This window comes from Conger conger, chromosome 18, assembly GCF_963514075.1.
Source record: "Conger conger chromosome 18, fConCon1.1, whole genome shotgun sequence".
In the NCBI taxonomy this organism is placed as follows: Eukaryota; Metazoa; Chordata; class Actinopteri; order Anguilliformes; family Congridae; genus Conger; species Conger conger.
Genome location: NC_083777.1, coordinates 20,902,956 through 20,916,590, shown reverse-complemented (window position 1 = coordinate 20,916,590; position 13,635 = coordinate 20,902,956). Strand labels below are relative to the sequence as shown.

The following is a 13,635-nucleotide window of genomic DNA, read 5'->3' as shown; positions in this document are numbered from 1 at the left end:
GAAACAAAATAAACGCAAGCTTGACAAATATGCGACAACTTCATTGTATTATAAAATTGTATTTCTTCAGAAACCACGCTGAAATAAATGCATAGTATCGTGTTTTAAGTAATTCATGTTGATTAATGTTTTTTTTACTGGAAAATGAAAAAAACACATATGTTCAAAAATGAGAAAAAAGGTTAATTCAGATGGAAAGGAAAATACGTTTGTTTAGCAACAATGCTGAAATAAATGCATTGTATTGTGTTTAAAAAAATGTAGGTTGATAAATGTGTGCTTGCTGGCAACGCAAAAACATATATAAGACTATAGTCTTAAGTCCAAAAAATGGGAAAATTCCTAACATTGGTTAATATTTACGAAATGCCAATGCACAGTATTGTGTTTTAAGAAATATACATTGATAAATGTGTGTTTACTAGCAAAGCAAAAAATAAAAATCCTAAAAATGGTTTTAAAAAAGATTATTCAGAAATATAGATATATTCATGCATAAAGGCTTTTTAAATGCATTTTTGTTGAAAAATGTGTTTCAGTCAAAAATATCTTTTGTTAGGTCCGGTCCATGGTCAGTTAGCGTTCCACCCGTGTCAATATCCACGATATACACACGGCTAAATGGAATGTTCACACATCTTTGAATAGCCTATTACTCCATGTTTGTGGATCACCGTTATCTACTTCGTAATCGAAATGTAACTTGACGTTATCATCATCTCGCCGCTAGTAGCCTACCAAAGTAAAATAAAATGAGTGAGCTTAAAGTATCCTTTGATTCGGAAAGGAGTAGGAACGAAAAAAATACAACATAGGCAACATCCTCGGATCGAAATACCAGCAAGGCCACCAAACCGACAATCAGTCATTTCAATAACTGCACGTTATCGAGCAGTGTCCTGATGAACATCTACTACAAAATCAAATTACGTGTGTGTCACTGTCGTCTGGTGTAACGTAAACTAGCCAGCTAACATTAGTACTGTTGCTTCGAAAGCGGAATGAGGGATACATTATTGCTAGCTAACGTTCGCAATACCGTTGCTTAGCAACCAATAAACTACTGTTCAGCGGAAGAATACATTTACCATAAAACATAGTTCCATTAAAAATACATTAATTGAAAAATTATTGTCCTTCTTTTATGAAAATTTGAAAGATAAATGCGGTAACCATTGTATAAAAGCGTTATGGAACTCGAACCTGTGGTATATCATGGATATTGGCACAGCTAGGGGGTGCAGCGGCTCGACGCAAACCACCCCGCTACCTGTGACAATATTCCATCCTTAATTCAAACAATGAAAAAATATTTAAAATGGCAAAAAATCTTTTTTATTCAAATGGAGAGGAAATTGTATTAGTTTAGAAACCACACTAAAATACATACATAGTATTTTATTTTAAGGAATCTATGGTGATGAATGTTTGTTTATTGGCAAAGCAAAAAATATAAAAGACTATAGACTCAGGTCCAAAAATAAAAATAAAAAAGGGAAATAAATTAAAATATTAAATGTTTTATTCAGGTAGAAAGTCTATAGTAAATCGTTTTCATAATACACCTATGTGGAAATAAATGAAAACTAATTTTAATTTGGAAACATTTATGATGAAGAAATTATTACACTGGAAAATGAAAAAATACATAAGAATATAGTCTCATGTCTAAAATTTGAAAAATGGTATGACATTTTTTTTATGAAAAATATAGTAAATAGTGTTCATAATACACCCATGTGGAAATAAATGAAAAGTAATTCATTTTGAAACATTTATGATGAAAAAATTCATAAGACTATAGTCTCATGTCCAAAAAATGTAGAAAAACAAATGGGCAAAATCAAAAAATTCAATGTTTTATTCAGGTGGAAAGGAAATGATATTTGTTTCAAAACCATGCTAAAATAAATGCATAGCATTTTGTTTTAAGAATTCTCGATTCATGAATTTGTATTTGCTGGCGAATCAAAAAATATATGAGCCTATATTCTTATGTCCAAAAAATGGCTCAAATTTAAAATTATTTTTTATTCAGATGGAAAGGAAATAGTATTTGTTTAGAAACCACACTAAAATAAAAGTTAAAAAATGGCAACAAGTAAAAAATGTCCTTGTGAAAAATGTCTTTCAGTGGAAGAAATAAATTACATTTTTTCTTTTTTACAGAATTCCAAAAATTGCTAAACTATTTAGAAATATGATTATGTAAGACTGTTGTTTAGGAATCATGCTTATGTAACAGCTGTGGTGAAATCAATGCTTTGGAATGGGTTTTTAGAAATATATGATGAAAAATGCAGTTTATTTGAAAACAGGAAAATACACAAGACAATATTCAATTCAATTATCTCCAAATACTGAATGGAAAATTATGTTAATTACTCAATTTCATTCATAAACACAAGCTTTTTCAGGCTCGTAAAAATATTGGAGCACTTAGACCTCCAAATAAAGTCAAGGCACTCGGTTGTGTAGAAACATTAAAAAGCCTTTATTCAAAGTGACTAGAAAAGTAACAACAAATAACAATTTGACCACATGGTCTTCTTCTGGATCAACAAGTGTAGCTCAGTATATATATATATACAAAGTTCCCTTTACTGCATTCTCACGTGGGGAATTGGATAATTGGGAGGAGGGATTGCTTCCATCTACACTGCACCACGATCAGCACCAACATACAATAAGGGCCATAAAATGGTCTTGAGAGGATGAATATTTTGAGGCACACTCATTCTGGGGAGGTGACACAGATTTACAGGGGAGATATGAATTAAACTTGGAACATTAGCATAACATTAAAACAGGCTATTACCTTGTGCCATGTAAGCAATAATGTACAATGTAATCTGCTTAAAAAAAAAAGAAAAAAAAAGTTATGTTTAACTGATGAGAAAGACCATAATGGCTTCATTATGTTCTTCAATATTTAGTTCTTCAATATTTAATACATACTAAGACACATTAAGTAAATGAGCATTGTAGCTAATTTAAGAAGTGATTGTTTACTTTAGTGGCAAGTTTAAGACAATGAAGTGGTTTGAAAACACATTCTGACAGCATCTACTGTGTTTCAGGATTTTTTTGTAGTATAGTATAAATCAGCTTCTACATTTTTAATTTACACTCAAGTCTGTAACCATCTCAAGTACAGACACTCAATACTTGGAATCAAGTCACATTTCAGCATTTGTTCGAAGCAAAACAAAAACATCTTCAGATAAACCAAGATAAACCAAGCACCACACATGCAAAGTGGGAACTATCAGCTTATCAAAAATAAATAAACCACACCAGAAATAACAGGCCCAGCTTCATGGATTTCAACAACAAGCACTTGTCATGCTACACAGAACAGACGTGCAGGAACAAGATGGGCCATATTGCTATCGTTAAACTAACAATAGAAAAATCTGACAATTTTGTGTGATTGCTTGAGTACTTGTTTTGAATTTCTTTAAATAAGGCAGCTTTATTCATTTTGTGCAATTATACATTGAAATGCGAGAGGACTTCTGAAAATGCTACCAATGAACAAGATTAAAGGAGAAAAATAACATTGTGCAGCTCATTGTGCGGCTACATTAAAATGTAATCCCTCATCAGTTTCTGTCAATATTTTTCCACTTGAATTCATGTGCTGGAGATTCTTGAGACAGAAAATCATTAAAAAAAATAATAAATAAACCATACGCTTTTTGTTCGACCTGACAAAGATCCACACTAGATCAAAATTTTGTCATTAAATTATGTTATTAACAACATAATGTGCAGGTTTTTAGGTTATTCATGAGTGTCTCATTCAAGTACATAGCATTGAATGGGCATGTTTTTCTTTGTTGATTCTGATGCAAGAAAATTACTATGTAATACCAAATTACCAGTAAGCCAAAGTGAGACTCTTGTCTTGTATCACTACTGAACCCTCAACTTCATTACCAGAAAAAAGGCCACATCCATTTATGTCAATGTCAGAGGATGCCAATGGTACAGTGATGTTAAGCCTATTCAAACAGTTAAAGCCTATCCAAACAGTCCTGTTATATTGGAGCCTCTTGAACCAGGCTAGTATAATATATAATACTGAAAACTCCAGTCTCTTGCACGGATTATAACAATTCAAGATGAGGAATATTTTTCTCAATATTCAATATATAAATATTTATCAATTCAAATGTATTGAGAACTATTTCTTTTAAAATTGTAAAATTTTTGTAAAAGAAAAGACTGAATCAAACTTGTCTCACGAAATGTGCCCAAAGAAAAGCAGAAAGGCAGCTGATCTCAAGGTACAGTTCAACAGGTAACCGACTGGGATTCATGCTACAGAGGCTACTTTGTGACAGTCGATGGTGTACTGGATTTCAGGCATGCTGTGATCTTCGGTCATCTTCCTTTCCCAGCAGGGCAGAGCGGAGAGAAAGAGGAAAAGCCCCCCCAGGACCACACAGCCTCCGCTGACATAAAACGGCACGTCGTAGGATTGAGTCCAGTCATAGAACCAGCCTACAAACAAAACAGAGAAACGGGAGGAAAAAAAGGCAACTAAAAAGTTTTCCTAAGTCCAGAGCCACTGTTACATTTACATAGTTAAAATTTGCTGTAAGATAAATCTGCTGAACATGCAACAAAATGGCCGTTTTATTTCATTTTCCAAAGTTTTAAACCAGAGCCACTGTTTCATTCACAGTTTAAATTTGCAGTGAGCTAAAACTATTGAACAAGCAACAAAATGGCCGTTTTATTTAGAACACAGAGGGGAACTCCTTACCTACGAATGGCGGTCCGAGCAAGTATCCCAACCCTCCAAAGAACATCAGAACTCCATAGGCCTCAGTCAGCTGCTCCATGCCCACGATCTTGGTGGTGACGTAGGGCGTGATAGACCAGTTCCCCGAGAAGAAGCCCACCACCGCCGAGAGGACCTGGAGAGCGATGTAGTTCTTGGACAGGGGGATGAGCAGCAGGGCCACGCCCGTGCCCACCAAGGTGAAGGCGTACAGGTACGTGCTGTTGACCCAGCGCAGGTCGGACATGACGCCCAGCGCCAGCTTCCCCAGCCCCATGGCGATGGCCATGATGGACACCAGCGGGATGACGCTCACCTCCTCCACCAGCCCCTCGCTCTGGGCCACGTCCTCCATGAACAGCACGGGCGGGAAGGCGCCCAGGGTGAAGACGAACATGGCCACGCAGAGGGCGGCGAAGACGCGGTCCTGCAGGAAGCGGACTGGGGAGCACGCACCGTCCGCCCGCTGCCTCTTCTTCCTGGCCAGCGAGCAGGTCACCCGGCTACTCTCGTGGGCCGTTGGCAGGTCCAGGACTTCCACAACGATCAGCAGGTCTTTGGTGACGGGTTCCTGCGAGGCCGAAGGCTTCTCGAGCTCGGGGAAGCCCTGCTCCTCTGAGCGCTCGTACGCTGCCTTCTGCTTGAGGTAGTATCCGGGGGGGTACAGGGGCCGCATCAGCCCGGCGCACGCCACCAGGTTCAGGGAGAAGGCCCCGATGATCAGCAGGCACCCTTCCAGGCCGTAGAGCTCGATCAGTTTGTTCTGAGTGGTGGCGTATAGGAAGCCGCCCACACTCGATCCTGGGAAACCACAAAAAAGGGAACAACATGAGGCACCATTTTGGGTTTTCTGAATATACGCCAAGACTCAATATACAGTACTGTGCAAAAGTAAAGTACCTGTAAAATAATTCTGTAGCTTTCTTTGAAGATGCTTTCAAAAAATAATTAAAGGAAAGTTTCTAATTATCAAACAACATACAATAGCAGTAAATAATTAAAAATTAAATCAAATCAATATTTGGTGTGACAACCCTTCATTTTTAAAACGGAATCAATTCTCTTCGGTACACTGTCCTGCAGTTTTGTAAGAAAATTGTCTGGTAGGTTGTTCCAAGCACGTTGGAGAACTTGCCACAGTTCTTCTGCAGACATTGGCTGTCTCTATTGCTTCTGGCTCTCCAGGTAATCCCAGACAGCCTCAATCAATTTTTATTGGAAAATTAGTCTATTACTTTTACAGAATACAAAATATATTTTACAGACAAATTTTGTCTTTTGTTAAAGTAATAGACTAATTTTCCAATAAAAATTGCTAAATGAATGTTTGTAAATTTACCTAATTAGCTCTTTTCTACTGACAGACAAATGCAGAAAACAAAAAATAAACATCTAAGATCAAATATGTTAATATTATGAAAATCTACGGGGGCCTAAGACTTTTGCACAGTACATTCTGGATATAAGCTGAAACTCAGTGTATGAATGCTGAATATATGCAGGTGCACATGCCACCCTGAGACTCAGGGTACCTGTCATGGAGATGCCGAGGGCAAGGCCGCGCCTCTTGTCGAAATACTGGCAGATGATGGTCACGGACGCTGCGTAGACCAGCCCGCAACCGAGCCCTGTGACACACACACACAAAACACTATTCAGGACATCTGGAACGTACTAGAACTACTGCTGCTAATCACAGCATGGACTTTTAAAATAAACTGTATACTCCATCAAACAATGGAGGACAAAGGAGTATTTCTAAAATTCGATATTAACATTTCATTAATAACGGAAGCTTTCTTGTTTATTACTTTGTATTCTTGCAAGAACACCACAATATACAATATAAGTACTTTGAGAGAAAACACAAGTATACCTTTCTAATACAGGACTACTCTGCTTTGCGCCTGGAAGGCCACGCCGTGCAAGCATTCATATCAAGAAGACACAATCACTGCTTTGATTCAATGCCTCAGCCCTCCACCCAGTATTACTGGTAGGGATGTGACAAATCATCAGTTTTAGTAACCGGTTACCATCCCATTTTTTAAACGCTTAACCGGTTAACCAATACTGCTTATGACCGCTCGGGGTTGTTTTTATTTTTTATTTTTATTTTTTTACTGGATTACTGAGAAATGTAACTATCTCAATAGTTAATTTTCAACATTGTACGTCAGATAATAGCAAGTCAGCCTAATTGCCAAATTAAATATTTACATTTACATTTTGCAGTGTAACCTCACAGTTGCAGAGATCTGTAGTTAAATCCCTGTAGTTTACGTCCAGGCAATGCTGGTCGATCGTGTGTGATTTTTAAAAAATGTATTTTTATGTAGATAACGGATAGTGGAAAGCGAAGTTCGGTTTGCCAGTAGTGTCAATTCGCGTGTCAACAAATAAACACGGATGAAGAAACACCATAGAATAAGCCATACGTGCACAGCTACAGATTTAAAACACATAAATTATTTGAAAACTACAATGCTGCTGCATTCAATTTCATGCGGTGTTTGCTTTCTTAACCCCCTGAAATGGCCGCAGATTGCTTGCTTGTACGCCTGTAGCTTGTGGAGTGAATGCAAACAGCGTGTTGTAATATTTCGTGCAACATTTGTGCAATGATGTATTGCTTTGTTTATTTTTATGTAGATACAGCACAGTGGAAAGCTACGTTCAGTTTGCTGGTAGTTCGCGTGTCAACGAATACGCGGCCCTTCTGTGAACCTTAAAAAACGACACAACGTTACAATAAACCGTAAGTCAACTAACAGCTACAGAAATTATTTGATAACTCTAATACTGTAGCATTCAATTCCGTAGTGTTTGCATTTTAAACCCCTTGAACTACTGAAGCTATTCGATTGCTAGTTAAGAACCGCGATAATACGCCTGGTGAAGAACGAGCATTTATTTTAAACTGAGCTTACAATTTCACCTTCAAAAAAATATATATCGGTTATCGGTTATCAATTTTTTGTAACCGGTTACAAATCAGTTTCGGTTAACCGGTTAACCGTTTAACCGTTCACACCCCTAATTGCTGGTAAAAAAAAAATCTCAACTGATCTGCTCTAAAGGTAATCTCTTTTCTTTAAATATGTGTGCCCTAGCCTTGGAACCGCTGTTAATACTGTTCACCTTTCAGACCCACTTTCCTCTTCAACTATGCAGCTGCCCTAAGGTTCAATATTAAGTATTGATGTTGTCTGGTGCACTGGCTGGGTTCTCACATACTGACTTCACACTCCTCTCTCACACACACACAAACACACACACACACATATATACACACTCACACTTTGCACTAGTGGCACAGCAATTACCAACAGTATCATATACTGTACCTTGCAAACTTCATATCTGGAAGCATCCTCCAAGACTACAGACTTGAACAATTTCAGCTCTAATTATCTATATTCTTTTCCCCTTCCACTGTTTGTTTCCATTCAGTCTTCCCTAATCTTTTTCCACAAATAATTATTTTCTCGCTGTTAACCAATAGCTACAGCACCTGCCAAATTTGAATTCTTCTCTCGGTTCAGCACAGCCATAATTAAGACTACACCATATCTCCAGTGGAATTTCTGGAATTCTCCCTGAAGCTGGCAAGGCTGACTCAATGGTACGTGGCAGCAGGGCTCAACGGTACACAACTGCAGGGCTCAACGGTATGTGGCAGTTGGGCTGAATGGTACGTGGCAGCAGGGCTCAACGGTACACTGCAGCAGGGCACAGAGCAGGTACGTGGCAGTAGTGCTCGACGGTTTGTGGCAGTAGGGCTTGACGGTTTGTGGCAGTAGGGCTCAACGGTACATGGCAGCAGGGCTCAACGGGACATGGCAGCAGGGCTCAACGGTACGTGGCAGCAGGGCACACAGCAGTGGCAGCAGGGCTCAGGGCAGTGGCAGTAGGGCTCAACGGTACGTGGCAGCAGGGCTCAACGGGACATGGCAGCAGGGCTCAATGGTTTGCGGCAGCGGGGCTCAACGGTTTGTGGCAGCGGCAGCTACGGCTCGTCTCCAGCGTGAGGAGGAGGACAGAGTGCCTCACGTACCCACCACCACACCGTAGGAGAAGATGAGGAACAAGACGTTGGGCGCGAAGGCGCTGAGCATCAGGCCGCCCGCCACCATGACGCCGCTGAAGACCGTCACGGGCCTGGCTCCGAAATTAACCACACAGGCACTGCATATGGGACCTGGGGGACATTTTACAATTACAATCAACTTCATCTGACACGTCTGCTTCACAGAAGAGGAAAACAAAAGTATTATTAATTAGTAATGGTGTTTGCCCCTTTTCTCCACATTATTGTAGCTTGTGTTATTGTTTACTTTAGCTACAAAACAATAAAAACAAATAATCAAAAAAGTGAATGGTGTCTGGATACTTCTAGTCCATTAAAGGGAAGTCTGGGGAAAGGAAAATAGAAGACCAATGCATTGGCCGAAACCCATTTTACATTACATTACCATTATTACATTATTGGCATTTGGCAGACGCTCTTATCCAGAGCGACATACAGTTGATTAGACTAAGCAGGAGACAATCCTCCCCTGGAACAATGCAGGGTTGAGGGCCTTGCTCAAGGTGTGTTATTGTGTTATTGTGGCTACACCGGGATTCGAACCACCGACCTGGCGTGTCCCAGTCATTTACCTTAACCACTACGCTACAGGCCACCCCAAATTTTATATTTCCTATATAAAAAAAAGAGAGACAATGTCTCCACTGTCTGGAGTGTATCCTCAATGTGTAACAGCAATTGGCATTTGAGAGTATTTTTAGTTCCCACAGCGGCTCTCAATCAGGGGTGTCCAACCTTAAGGAAATAGAGCCGGTGGCTGTTGTTTTTTGTTTTAACCCAGCAATAAGCACCCAATGCTACTTACTAAGTTCTTGATTGAAGACCACGCTCATAAGGTGAATCAGATGTCATACGCACATGCCCCGGCCCTTTTTGGATAAGACTGGACATCTCTGCTCCGAACAGATCCTCCTCCGTGAATTTGATGGGTTGTTGATTACACTGGCTGTCTTGCATGAATCTACCACTGGGCCGTAATCAATCCCGTGGATACATAGGAAAGCATTTTCCTATCTGGGACTGCATGTGGCAGCAACAGCAGGTGAGTCATGTTCGTGAGACCTCTGGCACCTGTCCACACAGTTTACAGTGAAAATCAAGGGCCTAATAATAGCACTTTGACTAGTAGCCAGGTAAACTGTCACCAGATACCAGAATGTACACCATCTCCCTTCTGAATGACCTTATTTATTGGCATCATATCACGCAATAATATTTTCTGCATATTCAAAAGGATTATATTGGGGTATTGGCGTAAGTTCCAACCCTGGACATTACAGTATATGAATTATGGTGAAGTGAAGACAGCATTAGCTCTTAGTATCAGAGTGTAACATACAATAACTTAAATAATAGGAGAAAGTAGCCTATTAATAAGAGCAACAGTGCCAGATATGGCTAGGAACATCCCCAGACAGGCAAGTAAAGCTGCAGTATGGCTACTGTTCTAGTCAACCCAAACCCAGCTCGGAGTGTCTGTTCAGCGTGCAGCTGCTGTGCTGTAAATTCCTGGGAGCAGCGCTCCAAGGTCAATCAAAATCCACCAAAATCCATCATTTAAAAAAATCGAATTATTACATATCAAACATTTAAACTATGCTGTGTTGTTTCAAGGAATTTTGGAATAGTTTAATAAATACAAAATTTTTATATTGTCCATAAAAATGGCAAAACTCTCAAATTAATAATAAATATTAAATAATGAGTCACAGTTGTGAAACAATTGTTCTAAAAAAATATGACAACATGAACCCCTCCTGCTCATGTACAGCTGTGATCTTCCTTCTCGCCTGCAGCTCTCCAGGAACAGGAATGAATATGACTGAGGTACAGGTGATGCATATACCTCAATTTCAAAATGATGATGATCTTGAAGGGAAAGCCCCAAACCAGAACCACAAGGACTGAGAAGCTTTTCTTCATATAGTTGCTAAGGGCATGCCACAAATTATTCATCACCAAAACCCAGTGCTGAAGAAAATATTTTTCTACTCAATTTTTTTATATTTAATATGTTTAGTTAATATTGTTTAGATAATACTGAAAACATACTTAAACTGTTATTATCAAATGTAGCAACTTTGTAATTTATATAATATGGATCCCATTTCTCCTTATGATCCACAGTCTATAGCAGTCAAAAAAACTCATCTTTCAGTATCTGCACCTATACACGTCCAGAAAGAAACAGAAAACCCCATTGGTTGATTTGGTGACCCCATTATATGAAGTGCTGTTCGAGTGGACGGAATGCACTCACTTGCGATCAGCCCGGCCCCGGATGCTACGGAGCCGATCCAGGCGGTGAGTCCTTTCCCCTCCTGGAAGGCGCTGAGCCACTCCGGGTACAGCACCCCCATAGAATGGGGTGAGCCGTAGGCCAGGAACTGGCCCACAAAGGCGGCCCACACAATCACCCAGCCCCAGCCTCCGTCAGGGGCTTTCCTCATTGTCTGTGGACTCATCCTGAGCCTCGGCAGTCCTAACTGATATTTCGGGACCAAATCAAGCACAGAACAAACAAACAAACAAACAAACAGAAAAATAAATAAATATAAAGTAATAGATAAAAAAAGGCACCACACATGATCATGGATCACAGAACTAGGTTTTGCCCATTACTAAAATGACAGCCTCAGAGATACATATTGGGTTGAAATGCATCCTGGATTCAATGGAGTCAATTTGAATCTTGGTCCTCATTGAACAAGGCTGTTGTACAATACAAACACAAAATACATTGTACTTAGGTAGGTAAAAGATTAAAAATGGTATAAGCAGTAGTAGTCATGAGGCTCAATGTTCAATTGGACTTTGCTGGATCCTGTGGCCCTTTCATATTCTGATCAGACATCATAATGACACCTATCCATTATGCTGTAGATGATTGGTAAACCTACAGTGAAAGTCACCGAAGTAACATATCTTGATTTGAATACTTCCTGACCTTTTGGCGAGCAGTTAATTGTATCAAGAGTTCCTAAGAAACATGTTCATATAGGACGCAGGACGCATAAAGGATGACTTACATCTAACTGATGCTCAAGGGAGGACTTTAACCACTTCTCAGGTCTGACCAATCTTAAGCAACTCACCACTGGTCATCTAGTTCCACAAGACATCAAACCTCCCCAATTGAAGAACTAGACAGCTTACAGCATACACCTTGCGTTTCATCATGTTTTCTTTTAGCATTAGCATCCTGCAGCGGACAGGTATCTGTTGCACGTTAGAAGTGCTCTGATTTACAGCGTGAATGTATAGCCTACTGAGTTTGCGGCATGTCGTCATTTTAATTATACCTACTGTATACACAGAAATATATGTGCCAGCGCTTCTTCTGCCTGCAGAATTCTAGAAACGAAAAATTCTAGAAATCAAGAAACTATGCAGGCTGTTTTTATATCCCACGAAAAGTCCATTGCCTATGCAACCTTTTGACTAGCCTAATGAAAGTAAGCTGCCCATCCGGGTAAATTTAGCGATAGCCTGTTCAATGTTGTTATTTCTATTAACACAAAACAATAGCAAAAATGACATCATGGCAGAGACACCTGATAGCCAATGCAGTAGTGAGTTGTCATGCCAATGCTCTCATTCTAACCAATTAGATTTACACCTCCGCGTCATAATGCTTCTCGGGGATCAAAACATGACAACGAAAAAACGCAGGCCATCTTATCAGATGGAAATTTTCGCATTTGTTAGAACATCCGTGTTCAGATTTTCAGCCAATTTCAGCTGAGCAACCATCGACGACAGTGAGCGCAGCTTGGTTGCTGGAAGAACCGGTTTGAAGCTGTTCTTGCAGGTCCGTTAATACTGCGACGCAAAAGGTCTGCATCTTATTCCCCAGGCGCACCCAGTATGAAGATGCAGTTCATCCCATCGTCGAGAATACATAATAAAGAAGAAACTGCATATAATAACGATCACCCCCGTTCAGTTTGCAGAGGCATATACTTACTCCAATAATAACAGTCCGCCATGCATTATCTCCATTGTCATGTGTATCACATTTAGAAAAAATAAAATAAAATAGCATTCAAAGGATATATTTACCTTAGCAGACCGCTATCCCACTGAGGCCGTCAGGTGTGTCGTCTCGCGCAGGAAAAGTACCTTGCGATTTTCTGCGTTGCTATTTTTATCATGTCATTTTAAATTTTGAATTCAAATAGTTATTTCTTTCCACTGTCCAATTTACTACTGAAGCAAAGACGTTATAGCTTTGCAATATAAGCATAGTATGTAAAGCCGCTTCAACCAACAAGTTCAAAACGCCTACAAAGTTGGCAATAAAGTTCAGAGATGGATGGCGTGAAGCCTCTGACTTCAAGAAGTACTGTGTACATTGGTTTCTAATGCTCCCGGTCCAGTCAAAACCGGTTATATGATGGCAATAATAACAGCGCGGATGCACTAAGCACGTGCTGCCACTGGGCGTTGCATGAAGACAGCAAATGAACAGAAAGGTTCGGCACTGTGGAGATGCGCATTGCATGACTGCGCTTGCCCAAATAGAAAAGCTGAACTGCATCATTCATACGCGCATATAATTGCAGAACGTTTCAAATGTAGATTTTATGACTAGATGCATTTTATTTTAAAAAGTTAAATTACTGGCCTCATCTTCGTGAATCAAAAGTAGCCTGCAGTTACAGTTCATAATTGATCCAACCCCATCAAAAACCTAGTTACCTACTTGGCCAGAGGTACTCAGGGTACCAAGAGGCTCTTTGCACTGTCACAT

General features: G+C 39.6%; 1 protein-coding gene across 2 annotated transcripts; it reads right to left on the bottom strand.

Moving 5' to 3' along the window:
• Window positions 1–2,470: 2,470 nt before the first annotated feature.
• On the bottom strand, window positions 2,471–13,178 carry LOC133118275 (monocarboxylate transporter 9-like). Of its 2 annotated transcripts, XM_061228132.1 has the most exons (6): window positions 12,945–13,178; window positions 11,143–11,368; window positions 8,850–8,993; window positions 6,325–6,420; window positions 4,775–5,593; window positions 2,471–4,509 (listed from the first exon to the last, which is right to left on the bottom strand). In XM_061228132.1, the coding sequence occupies exons 2-6, from the start codon at window positions 11,345–11,347 to the stop codon at window positions 4,322–4,324; spliced, it is 1,452 nt and encodes a 483-aa protein (XP_061084116.1). In that variant the 5' UTR covers window positions 11,348–11,368; window positions 12,945–13,178; the 3' UTR covers window positions 2,471–4,321. The 2 variants fall into 2 exon arrangements, with proteins under 2 accessions (XP_061084116.1, XP_061084117.1); XM_061228133.1 differs by lacking the exons at window positions 11,143–11,368; window positions 12,945–13,178 and adding an exon at window positions 9,688–9,801.
• Between the last annotated feature and the right edge of the window lie 457 nt (window positions 13,179–13,635).

Bases quoted from the DNA above. Each gene is read 5' to 3' on its own strand.
- LOC133118275 (XM_061228132.1), bottom strand. From the start codon at position 11,347: ATGAGTCCACAGACAATGAGGAAAGCCCCTGACGGAGGCTGGGGCTGG. The intron at 8,994-11,142 runs GTGAGTGCATTC...AATGTCCCCCAG, and splicing joins CGGGGCCGGGCTGATCGCAA to GTCCCATATGCAGTGCCTGT. The intron at 5,594-6,324 runs GTACCCTGAGTC...GTGGTTTCCCAG, and splicing joins CCTCGGCATCTCCATGACAG to GATCGAGTGTGGGCGGCTTC.